The sequence below is a fragment of the Brassica napus genome, chromosome C5 (assembly GCF_020379485.1).
Source record: "Brassica napus cultivar Da-Ae chromosome C5, Da-Ae, whole genome shotgun sequence".
NCBI lineage: Eukaryota > Viridiplantae > Streptophyta > Magnoliopsida > Brassicales > Brassicaceae > Brassica > Brassica napus.
The window spans coordinates 38,695,777-38,708,342 of NC_063448.1; the positions used below are offsets into that span (position 1 = coordinate 38,695,777).

The 12,566-nt window shown below is 45.8% G+C and overlaps 2 protein-coding genes and 1 pseudogene across 2 annotated transcripts; 2 read left to right on the forward strand and 1 right to left on the reverse strand.

The window, feature by feature from the left end:
• Positions 1-1,361: 1,361 nt before the first annotated feature.
• On the forward strand, positions 1,362-7,685 carry LOC106364353 (uncharacterized protein At3g60930, chloroplastic-like). Its single transcript, XM_048757461.1, has 5 exons — positions 1,362-1,893; positions 1,977-2,593; positions 2,667-3,259; positions 7,044-7,425; positions 7,584-7,685. Exons 1-5 carry the CDS (start codon positions 1,362-1,364, stop codon positions 7,683-7,685), a joined length of 2,226 nt encoding a protein of 741 aa, XP_048613418.1.
• Positions 7,686-8,886: 1,201 nt separating this feature from the next.
• Positions 8,887-9,939, reverse strand: LOC125587244. The gene has a single exon (XM_048757462.1). The coding sequence runs from the start codon at positions 9,937-9,939 to the stop codon at positions 8,887-8,889; it is 1,053 nt and encodes a 350-aa protein (XP_048613419.1).
• A 1,133-nt stretch (positions 9,940-11,072) lies between these two features.
• LOC125587245 lies at positions 11,073-12,263 on the forward strand (annotated as a pseudogene).
• Positions 12,264-12,566: the final 303 nt, after the last annotated feature.

Sequence of the window (12,566 nt, forward strand, 5' to 3'; positions counted from 1 at the left end):
TTATTCTATTTTGGATTTAAATAAAAAATATTAAAATGGAAAAAAGGACAAGAGCATCTGAGAATTTTTTTTTTATATAGGTTTAAAATCATATGAGCATTTGATCATAATTTTGTGAATGATAAAAAATGACAAAAATAATGAAAAACAGAAGATCCATATTTTAATGGTTTTGGGTGGATAGTCCAACTATACGCTTAAGTTTTCTGATTCTTCACACCCCTACCCTACATATCTTTTCTTATGTTTTGGAGTGAAAAGAAAATGAAAACTTAATTAATTTTTATAAGAGGAATCTTTTTGGGGAAGCCATTTACGCCCAGATGAGGGTTGAATCTATGAAGAGCCGAAGAAATAGGGATGTGTTTGCTGGGGAGATAGCTGCGGGTGAAGGAGAGAAATTGGGTGAAAATGTCATTTCCGAAGGTGGTGAAAAGAAATCGAAGAAGCGCAGGACACAATCTGGTAGTGATGAGAAAGAAGCACTACTTACTTGATGATAATGCTAAGAGAGAAACGGGAAAGAGAAGGCGTGTTTGTAGAACCAAAAATCTACACTAAGTATTTGATAGTGATCGGAGTTTGATCTAGGAAAGACAAATGATGTAGGCAACGATATCTTTAGAACACAACGATGTTAAACAGTTTCCTAAAAATGGACTTTATTGATGAATAAGATCGAATACAATGAGTTGAACTAGATCGAGTGATACAAATGAGATCCGTAAAGAAAGAATCTAAGATTGAGATGAAAACAAGATCGATGTAAGTGTGTAGCTCTCTCTCTAGGGTTTTCAACGTGTCCTCCTTCATGTCCCTTCTTCTTCCTTTATAGTGTGTCCACCTCGTGATCTTCGTAACTGCTCCACGATCTCCGTGGCTGCTCAGCGATCTCTGGGACCTCGAAGTCTTTGTTTTCGAGCCCGATATGTTTTCTATGAGCTTCAGTTCCTTACGGCCCATATCTTTGATCGCGGCCCATTAATGTACTGACTGAAATTGGGTCCAACATTTGTCTCCAGTCTCTTTTGATTTGATCGAAAGGAATAAAGAGGTGGTTAGTTATCAATTCGGGTTTTGTCGTTTGATAACCGATGCAATTTTGGTTTGACGGTTCTTGGAAAACCGTTGTTTGGCGCGTAAATTTCATTCTCCCTTTTCGTTTTTTTTTTTTTTAAACGCATAACGGCTATATCAGCCGCCGCTAGGGCAAAACCTAGGTCATCATTATTCTTCTCGGGGATGCTGATAGAGCCGTTAGGATGATTATAAATACGTGAGGTTTACGTTTACACTTCAATTTTTTTTTGCATCTCTCGTTTTACTTCCGCTCTTAAAATTTCCCGATCACCGAGCTTGAGATGTCTTTATCGTTCAGTTTCCCTCGTCCGACGACTACAATCGATGATCTCGAGGATCTTTATAGGACGTACGGGGTTGATCGTGCCGTCGTTCTCGATTTGGCCGGCGCAACTGAGACTCCCGAAACTGTACGGGAAGGTTATTGCGGAGCCTATCTTTCTTTCTTTCACTCCTGTGGTCTTATCTTCCCGGTCCCGAAGCCGATACTTGAGATTCTGGCGGAGCTTGGGTTATCGCTTACTCAGATCCTCCCGAACTTTCTTAGGTATCTTATCGCCTTCTTGGTTAGGGCTAGGGAGGAAGGTCTTTCTTCTGGCATTAGTGAGTTCCGACAGCTCGTTCTGGTGAAGCGGAACCAGCAGAACCCTGGTACCTTCCTTGTGTCTCCGCGCCCAGGTCGCCACGTCATCGAGGACATCCCCTATCGCGATGAGAAGTGGCGCGAGCAATTTTTCGTTTTCAAGATGGATCGAGCATCTATGGGTGTATTCGACTACTCTCGGCTTCCACGGAGTTGGGCCGAGAATATCGGTTAGTTTTCTTTTGTCTATGTGTCGATTTTTCTTTTTGAGAAATATGTGACTCAACTTTTTGCTTTTCTTTGATCGATTCAGCTCCTTCCGGAAGCTCTTCGATGTCAGACGGGATTCATGGTTTGATCGGGATTCTTCGAAGAGATCGTTCGAGCTGGTCTTCGTTCGACCAAACTCGGATTCGAACCGTCTTTGCTATGCCGGAGAGAATCAACAGGGCCCCTCTGGTTGGGGGTTCTGAGGACGAGGCGGAACACTCCCAGGAAGTCATAGCGACTCCTTCCGTTCAGGCCCAGTCTTCAGATCGATTAACTAGACAGCTCGTGAGGAGGTCGTCATTCCGCACTTCCGGGTCTGCATCGAGGGGCCGAGCTTCTAGAAAATCTCCCATAATCTCGATTCACGACTCCGACGATGAGAACGCTTCGGAAGAGAGACGATCTCCTGTCTCGTTGAGCCCTGGCTTGGAGGACGAGACCGTTGCGGCGACTCGCAAGCGACGCCGGTCGTCGAAGGGTGCCTTGCCCGGCCAATCTCGTCCTAGGTTTGTTTCTGAGGGAGATGGTTCTTTGCTTGCGGCCCAAGGTGACCTAATTTCCCTCGCTGGTCGCATGAGGTCTACAGGCTGCCGTCTTCCATCTCTTGCTTCCTCAGCCGAGAAGGAAGCTTATGCCAAGGTTGCGGTGGCGAGCTCTAAGGTTCGTTTCCCACCTTCTTTTCCATGAAAATTTGCTTCGAGGTTCTTATTTGCTTATCTTGATTTCTTCTCAGGTGATGGAAGCTTTCAATGAATACGTTGTGGTGATTGAAGATCACGTCGTGGCTTCTCGGAACGACAACGAAATCGAGAGTATTGGTTCCAAGATCAAGAGGCTTTCGAAGGAGCTCCAAGCCACCAAGCGAGAAGGAAAGAAGGATGCCGAAAAGATCGAGGCTTTGACTGAGGATTGGAAGATAATTCACCAGGAGAACGAGGCTCTTATGACCCAGACGGTTGCTCATAAGGCAAGAATCACGGCGCTCGAGGTCGAGAGAGATCAGGACATTCGTCGTGCTTCTCGCGTTGCTCGTCGTAATATCGCGAATCGGTACCGGGAAATCCTTGAATCCTTGAAGGATAAGTGGACGAGCAAGAAAAATGGAGTGTCTGCTGAGATTCAGCTGCACGAAGTGATCGCCAACATCGATCTTCTGAACGAGCTCAAGGATGGGGGTCTGACTGTGGACGCAGAGCTTGCTTGTTTAAAGGATATGGAAGGATATTGTGAGGATCTCGTTGCTTCAGCCACCGTGTCGGATTGGTCGATCTCCGAGCTCGATCTTCCTCAAGTCTCAGACGATTCAGTGGATCAAGTCGGGGGGTCGTCTGTAACACCCCCGAACCGTCCTAGGCATAGGTCAACCCACCGGCCAACAATCAAACAAGAACATGACCGACGGACGACCCACACCAAGGGTTGGAGATGAAAGGCCAACCGGCCAGCCAACAATCGAACAAGAACATGACTGACCGTCCAACCCAACACCATGGTCCGGAAGCGCTACGTGACGGGTTAGGGACGATCCGGCCAGAGTCACAAAATTTACTCCACGACCTCGACCAGTTCGTCCACTAACACGTCCCGCTGCGTCAAGGCACAAGGCTTGGCAACCCGTACCTAGAGTTAGCGTTTTCCGTTAGATCGAGGCCTAAAGCTTTTCAACCCGTACCACGACCTAACGTTGTGTTAGACCGGACTAGTCAAATATCAGAGTACTCATGAAGCGCATATAAAACAATTACTTTTATTGATTTAAGAAATATTCATACATTGAATAATTCAAGACTGGGCCCGGCCTAATGCCAAATCGAGTCAACATAACACAATTCACAATACCGTTTACAAAAGGCATGAAAATCTACACCGGCGGTCCTAACGTCCAGCACCATGCTATCCAATCATCCTTACCTAAAGCGACCTGCAAAAAAGACAACGGAGTTGGATGAGTAATCTAGTATTACTCAGTGAGCTGGCGGCCTCTACCCGCAACCTAGACTCTAACCCAGACAACCCAAAATAACAATCAATCTAGCCCTAGCATGCAATATAAGCTAAGGCTAAGCAAACCGTTACTAAGTTAGACTTGGCCTCCTGCCATAATCTAACTTCAAGTAACGGGAACCTGCATTTAAACAAGTCAACAACCAATCCCTAGTTAACCATATATACGCTTGAGTTCAGTACTCATGTAGTGTTAGACACTTAGACTATACAAGTATCATGAGCCGGTCGACCAACAATCAAACAAGAACATGATCGGCCAACCAATGATACCGCATAGCGTTAATATCCACCACCCTTCACAAGCCATCCCTCAAACACATACAGGCCAACGTCAGGCCTACACTAACAAAATACACACCAAGCCTAATCCGGTACCTAAACCAGACTTAGGACTTAATGTCAGAACCTGCAAACAAAGCAATCAACAACCACAACAACACCAATAATAACAAGATAGTAACTACCAATGACTCGATCTTACTCATAACACCGTATATCGGTGCTACATTAACTCGAGGGTTCCATAACCCTCTACGACACACTAACACAACACTCTAACCTGGGCCCTGGTGACTTCGTGTTCCTCCTCTTTATCGGCAATATCCTATCTCCCTACCACAAAGGCCAAAAGAAGGAACTTTCAACCGACCGCGGCCCACAGTCCTTCGGGTCACCGCGCGACAGCCCACAGTCCTTCGGGTCACTGCCACATTACACCGTCGTGTAATCACTCAGCCATAGGCCATGACCCCGTCTATCTGAGTCTTCCCGATCCAGCGAATAAGGGGTTTCCTTGAACCCGCTGAATACGAGGGCGAGGAAACACTAGTCCACCCCAAAACATGCCTAGCATGAGCGGGTTTCGCACCTGCTGTCGGCATAACACACACTCGACACAATTATCCCTAGGAAAGACCTAAGGGACAAGACTCCAACCCAAAACTAAACAACTCAACCAGTTAGTCACTCCCTTACCAAGAGATGACTAACCTCAATCAACAAGATTAATTAAACGAGCAAGCATTTAATTAAATCTACTCAATCAATCTACTCAATCAAACCGTTACCCAGATAGTTCGGCCTCCTGCTACGACACTATCTTTAAAGATAACGGGAACCTGCACTCAATCATATCAACACGCAAGAATAGAAAACATGATGCATCCTAGCCCTAGTCCTAGTCAGGTTATCAACTCAGTCTTAATTCCATTCATCTCAGCTTAGCCCTTGCTAAACTGAGTCCAGTTCCATAAATAAATAACCCTAAGGACTCTACCATTCAATAGACTGATCATTCCAATATATATGCTACTCGATCTACCCTAAATTCCAAATGGAATTCACACAAAACCAACTCACAGTGTTCTAGGCGAGTAGTAGCTGGTTGATCGGAGAGGACTTAGCCAAAACCCAAGGGACGACTTGACTGGACTGGACTGAACTGATCTTGACTTGGACAGAACCTCGGCTTCACCATGAAGAAACTGACAAGCCTCGACAGACTGATCTGGACTCGGACAGAACCTCCTTTAGCTTCTGGACAGTTCTTCGGACTTCCCGGCGGAGTATCGAGCAGAACTTCGACTGATATGAACCCGTAGAACTGAACTAACTCCGGACAGCATCTCCACTTGATCATAAAAGGAACTGAGTGCCCTGGACGAATTCAGTTGGACAGAACCGTCCCTAGGCGCTGACTCGAAATCAGTAGAGAACTGACCTCGAAAACTCTCTAAAATTCTCGAAATAGCTCGGAATCACTTCCTTTCTTTTTCTACTTCTCTCTCACGTTTTTAAATTGGTTTGGACAGGTCTGGATGTGAAGAAATGAGCTGGGGTCGTGGGGTATTTATAGGAGACACCAGCCAATCAGCTTCAGGTTGGTGGCAGCCCGTGTGTCGCTTCGCATGGCTCCGGATGCATGCGCGGCGGCACCTCGTGCTCCACATGTCAGGCTGCATGTCCAGGACACATGCAGGACGCCACCACTCCTCCCACATGTCAGGATGCATGCCTGGAGTGCATGCAAGAAGCCACACCAGTACACACATGTCGATCAGCATGTTTCGGTTGCATGCGCGGAGACACCTCGTGCTTGGTCGATCCACCTCGTGCTTCTACATGTCAGGCTGCATGTACAGCTTCCATGCACGGCGACACCTCGAGCTTCTGGAGACACTCAGCTTGTTAGATGCTTGACACCACGTTCTGAACCCATGCAACAAGCCACCTCGGGCTTCTCGGTCGGTTTACGCGATTTTTTACCCTTCCGGCAAATTTCTGACCCGTGATCAATCCCGAATATTTTTCCGCTGCCGTTCTGATGCTCTAAATATTTTTAATAGACTCCAGATGAATTCTGATATCCTGTAAAAATATTTCCCGAGCCTCCGGCTTCCTCGAAGAATTCCATAATACCGAAATTAGGGTTTTCGCCCAATTTCAGGTTTTCCCGTCGTGCTTCGATCCCGTCGTGCTTGCTTCCCGTCGTGCTTAATTCCCGTCCTGCTTCCAACTTATGATGTCTCCAGAATAATATTTTACTGATATGAAGATTTTCCAAGAAAACTTCGTGATGAAGAAACGTCGGTCTTCAAAAACGTCGAGCTTCTAAACCGTCGTGCTTCCAAAATTGTTATGCTTCCAAAACGTCCGTCTGATCAATCTAAGACATCTTCTAACTATGGTCGAGCAACTTATTCGACTCATAGTTCACCCATGATCACTTCTTCGACCACCTCGTTCTTCGAAATTTCCCGATCGATCTTTACCGCCCACGATTCGACCACCACAAAGACACTCGACCATTTTCTCTTTTTTTTTTTTTTGAACGGGTTTCTACATCGTCTGTCCCCGATGATTCCGCTTCTAGTTAACTTTTTTTTTTTTAATATCTTTTTGTTTTCCGCGATCTATGATCGTGACATCTTGGATATTCTTAATGGATAAGCATAATGTTTCGGGATATCTTTGTTTCCTTAGCCTTCGAGATTCTCTTTGTTTGGGTCGTTGAGATACGGCGAGGCCTTGATCCTTATAAAGTTTCACTTTGTTTTAGAATTTACCATAGTGTTTCGTTTAATTTCGTTTTTTCTTGTCAAAGGAACATGGCTTCGAGAAGATCAAACCCTCGCGACTCTGATAGGGTGCGAACTCGGACTGGTAGTGCTAATGTGGAACGCATTCGATCCGGAGACGTGAGCGAAGCGCTCACAGAAGTTCTTCGTGAGGAAACCCGACTTCCGCGGACTTCAACCCAAGAGGCCAAGGACCTCGAGGGTGAAAAATCTGTTGGTCGTGTTAAGTCGAGTAGCCCAACAGGTTCGGAGGGGCGTGACCGTCCCCCGAAGAAGGCGAAAACGAATGGTTCGGACCATCATCTCGGTGTTTCGGGTGAAGCGGTTGTTGCTAAACCGTTTCATTGGCAGTTCTCATACTCCAAGGATTGTCCTATTACGGATGACCCAGACAGTGTTGCTCACTTGGTGAGGCATTTCAAACCTGTTGGGTGTCCGCTTCCTTCTTTGCGAATATGACGGAACATGAGGCTTATGTGTGGCTCATGCTAAGATCGTGCTTTTTGACACTCGATCCTTGTTGAATCTTTGGTTCATTTTATCTTTGCTGATTTGCTATGTTCCAGGCCATGGAGGCTAAAAACGAGTTCGCGGCGACTTTGGAAAAACGCCTGCAAGACGTCCCGCGCTCTGACAAGCTTTACGAGATAAAGAAGGTCGTTCGATAGCTAAACCTTGGTCTGAAGATGGCTCAAGATCGAGAGCGTGCCAATGCCGCTCAACTGGTCGCTGCTGAGAAATTGGGGAATCAGGCTGCTTCGCTCGAGGCTCGTCTGCGAGTTGTGAGTAACGAGAGGAAATCGGCCTTCGAGCAAGTTTCCTTTTTGGAAGCGAAGGTTGAATCCTCTGCTAATAAGTTCTCTGATGACCTTCGTCGCGCAACTTATGACGCTAAAAAGGCTCTGGCGGACAGCTACTTGGATGTGTTGGTGTCTCTGAAGGAGAAGTGAGAGAAAAAGAAGGCCTCAACCGATTGTGAAGCTCGTCTTAGGGAGGTCATGGCGAATATAGATCTCTGGAAGGAGATCATGAACAACAATCTTTTGGCTTCGGACGAGCTGCTGCGCCTTCGAACGAAGGAGGTCGAGCTCAGGTCCGAGCTCGATGTGATGGCGATTTCGGATTTCTCTGTTGGGAAGCTCGATCTGCCTCAGATTTCGGAGGACCTACCAGAAGATTTATTTGCTAAGTTTCCTTCTACGGCGGACGATGTGACGAAGTGCTCGGGCGGTCAGTTTGAGGATGGCGAATTCGGCATCGAAGAGTAGCTTTAGGGATTTTTTTTGTTTCTGTTTTTTCCCTTTGCTTTTGTTGCTTTATTATTATCATTATTTAATAAAGAAGGGGTCGTGAGTCCCGGTTTATTTGTTACTATTTTTATGTTTATGCGAGGCCGATCTTTTGGGGCCGTGAATCGATTTGTTGTAGATACTTTTTTCGACGGTTTTGATGTAACAAAAGATTTTGTTAGCTAGTTTCGTCGCGCTCGTTGGTGGAGTTGGCCGCAACCGAGGACTTGATCAGGGTCTTGGTTTTTGGTCGACTGTCGTAGTTTTACGATAGGAGATCCTATATGCTCGAACTGTAATGTCTAAGAACTGTGTTTATTAAGGTGTCGGATTTTGGTTTGCTACAGATTTAAAAAGGAAAGCTGCTTAATATTGTCGTGCCATTGTCGCTCGGGTGTTGTGATATGCTTACTTCGAGCTTTGAAGTTGGAGGGTGATTGGACTCGTGTCGTGAGTTGCCTACGTACCCTCGTTGAGGGATCAAGTCATAACGTAGTTCGATTATTTCCCCAGGGACTAGGTATGTTGTTTGATGGTTCGTGTACATAGGTACGTCTGTTGTTGGTTTTGGCTGCTTGATTTAAGAGTGTTGTCTTTTGGTCGCTGGCTCCTTAGGAGCAGTAGGCTTTTTAGTCGCATTATTCTTGTTCGCGCTATACTGTTCTTTTAAGGCTGCGACCTCCTCTTCGTGGGTGGCGAAGTAAGAGGCTCGGTGTAGGGCGTCATCCAACGAGATAGGTGCTCGTACTGCTAGTTCTTCCCTGAATTTGGATGAGAACCAGACGCCATTCTTCAATGCTGCTAGGGCGACGACCTCGTTCGGATACGAAATCTTGGCCTTGATTTCTCGGAACTTGTTTATGTACGCTTTCAACAGCTCGAAAGGTACTTGCTTGAGATTCCAAAGATCTGTCTCGGTAACTCTTGTTTCTATGAAGACTGAGTACTGTTTGAGGAACGTAGATACCAACTGGGTGAAGTTGTCAATCAAGTTTTCTTCTAGTCCAGTGAACCATTCGAGGGCGGCTCCCGTGAGGTTCTCGGCGAAGAAGCGGGAGTAACCGGCCTCTTTTTCGTCGTCGGTGAGGTGTGCTCTTGATATTGCTAGGCGGAAGGCTCGTATGTGGGACTTTGGGTCCGAGTTTCTTGCGCATTCGGGGAATTTTAACTTCCCAACATGATGCAGCTTCACGCTGGTGATTTTGTTTGTAAACGGAGTCCTTCTTGTTTTCTCGATGACCATGTCGATATCTGGGGCATAGCTCGTTGCCATATGTACGATGGCATGTATCCTTTTTAGCTCAGCGTCGTTCCTCTCGATATAGTTCTGGAACGCTTCGGTTTCACTCGGGATCGCTAGGCCTTCCCGTTGGAGGTCGATATTGACGGGGGCGCGAAGGTCATGCCTCCGAGCTTGTTCTATTAGGTTGTCGAATCCTGCCTGATGGGGGGTCCTCGTGGCGGATGGAGTTCGATTTTCTGGGATCGAATGGTTTGACGGCGGGGTTCGTGTTCTTGGTTCCCCCTGCCTTTCCGTTGATCCGTTCTGGAATTGGATCGGAGTACTTCGTGGATGTTGCAGCCAAGTGTCGATTTCGTCCAATCCGCTATAACTTAAGCTTCGGTGGGTCATGCCCTGCGGCGGGGGTCGTTGTGAGTTTTCTCCCGTGTAGCGTCCGGATCGAGCGCTTGGGATCTCCGGAGTACCGAATAGACCAGCGTTTTGGGAGTTTGACGTCCTTTGTAACGAATCGAGGGGCGTTTGATTTCTTTCTCGAGCGTTTGTAGCTCGATGTTCTGCGAGTTCCTTCTCAGCCTAGTCTAGTCAATTAACGATGGTTTGATTGGCGATCCTTTGGTTACGAATTTTGTCAATTAGAGACGAGAGCATTCCTCGAAGTTCGGTAATTTCTTCTCGAGTTTGTGCTAGAGGGGTCGGCGAAATTGGTCTGGATTGAGATCGGGTTAGGTCATCGGCGGATTGTCTGTCCCCGAGGCGGTTCCAGACTCGAGCTTCGACTTGTTCTGGGATCGATGTCTGATTGATAGGAAGAGGTCGATCTTGACTTGAAGTCCCGATCAGAGGGATTTGTTGCGTCTGGGTTGTTCCGGTCGCGTCATTGGCTCCCGTTTACCCAGTTGGTGTCGCTTCGGTCCCCAAGTCGGATCCGATAGGATCGATGTCGTTGACTCTTAAGGGTGTGGTTCCGACGGTTTGGTTGGGATCCATAGTCGCGCTTAGGAAACTTAGATCGGTTTCTTAGCAAAGATGTTTTTCGTTTATCTCCCCACAGTCGGCGCCAAAATGTAGAACCTAAAATCTACACTAAATATTTGATAGTGATCGGGGTTTGATCTAGGGAAGACAAATGATGTAGGAAACGATATCTTTAGAACACAACGATGTTAAACAGTTTCCAGTTGGTAAAAATTGACTTTATTGATGAATAAAATCGAATACAATGAGTTGAACTAGATCGAGTGATACAAATAAGATCCGTAAAGAAAGAATCTAAGATTGAGATGAAAACAAGGTCGATGTAAGTGTGTAGCTCTCTCTAGAGTTTTCAACGTGTCCTCCTTCATGTCCCTTCTTCTTCCTTTATAGTGTGTCCACCTCATGATCTTCGTAACTGCTCCACGATCTCTGGGGCTGCTCAGCGATCTCCGGGACCTCGAAGTCTTTGTTTTCGAGCCCGATATAATTGCTATGGGCTTCAGTTCCTTACGGTCCATGATCGCGGCCCATTAATGTACTGACCGAAATTGGTCCAACAGTGGTTATTTAGGAGCTGAAGAAAAGTCCAACAAGAAAAACAAGAAGAACAAGAAGAAGAAGAAGAAACCAATTGTGGTTTCAGAGCTTGAAGATAACAACTTCAGCTCTGAAAGGAGCACAAAGAAGAAAAGGAAGAAGAAGAAGAAGCCAAATGAAGATTCACAAGCTGAATCTACGAAAGATGCAAAGAAGAATCAAAGTGTGGTTTCAAAGGGTGAAGGAAACGTCTTGAATTCAATGGAAAATGCCAAGAAGAAGCAGAATCAAAGGGAAGATCCAGAGGCTGCAGGAAACAACAATGACGCCACAACATATGCAAAGAAGAAGCAAAAAGGTACTGAGACTGAGAGTAACCAAGCTGAGCTGGTGAGGGACAAGCGGTTTACAAAGGAAGAAGACGAGTTGATCAAGAAAGTTGTATTAGAATACATAGAAACTCATGCTTTGGGAGACCAAGGGGTTTACCTTGGAGGCCACATATTGGTGTGTACCATCGTGCTCATACTTTATTTGAAGAAAACTCAAAGGGGTTATGGTGTAAAGAGGATTTTGAACTCGTCAAAGAGTATCAAAAGAAACACGGGAACCATTGGAAGACTCTTGCGGATACGATGGGTAAACACATGAGGCATGTGAGCGACGCTTGGAGGAGAATAAAATTAGTGTCGAAGAAGAAATGACGTTGGTCGAGGGAGGAGTACCAAAACTTGTTTAATCTTGTTAACAAAGACCTTAGAAAGAAAGCATTCCAACAGAAGCGCTCACAACACGGGATGCTCCGGGATAACATCCCGTTGGGTGGCCATAAGCGACCTCCTCGGAACAAGGAGCCACGATGACTGCTGCGGGAAGTGGTATGATCAGCTGACATCATCAATGGTGGCAAAGGGGATATGGGCTAACGTTTGATGACTATCGGCTCTTGGACGAGCTTACAAACCTAGATGCTGCTTGTGTCGACGACGTGGATTGGGATGATCTTCTGGATAATCGAGATGGAGATGTTTGTAGGAATCGGTGGAACCAGATGTTGCGTCATATCGGTTTACCTGGAACCAAAACATTTGCAGAACAAGTATAGATTATTTCTCAAAGGTATTGCCGAGACATAGCTGAAGAAAGACAGAGAAGATTTCGACAACAGACCTATGAAGATTAATGAAAGGAGAGATCAATGAAATCTTATAATTGATAGGAGTTGGCTGTTAAGTCTCGAGGATATTTTATAACTGTTTGGAACCTTGATTTTGTATTATTCTGAACATGTATTTAAGGGTAAGAAGCAAAAAAGAATGACTCAGAATCACATGTCTGTCACACCTAAATGTCGGTAGGTGTTGTTGTTTGGACTTTTTGTTGTAGAGTTCTTTCACAGTAACAATAGTTAGCTGACATGTTTTGTTTGAATACTCTATGTTTTATTGTAGTGAAAGGATAATCAAACCATCTTATTGTTAACTTGAAGAAAGAAATGGAGCCAA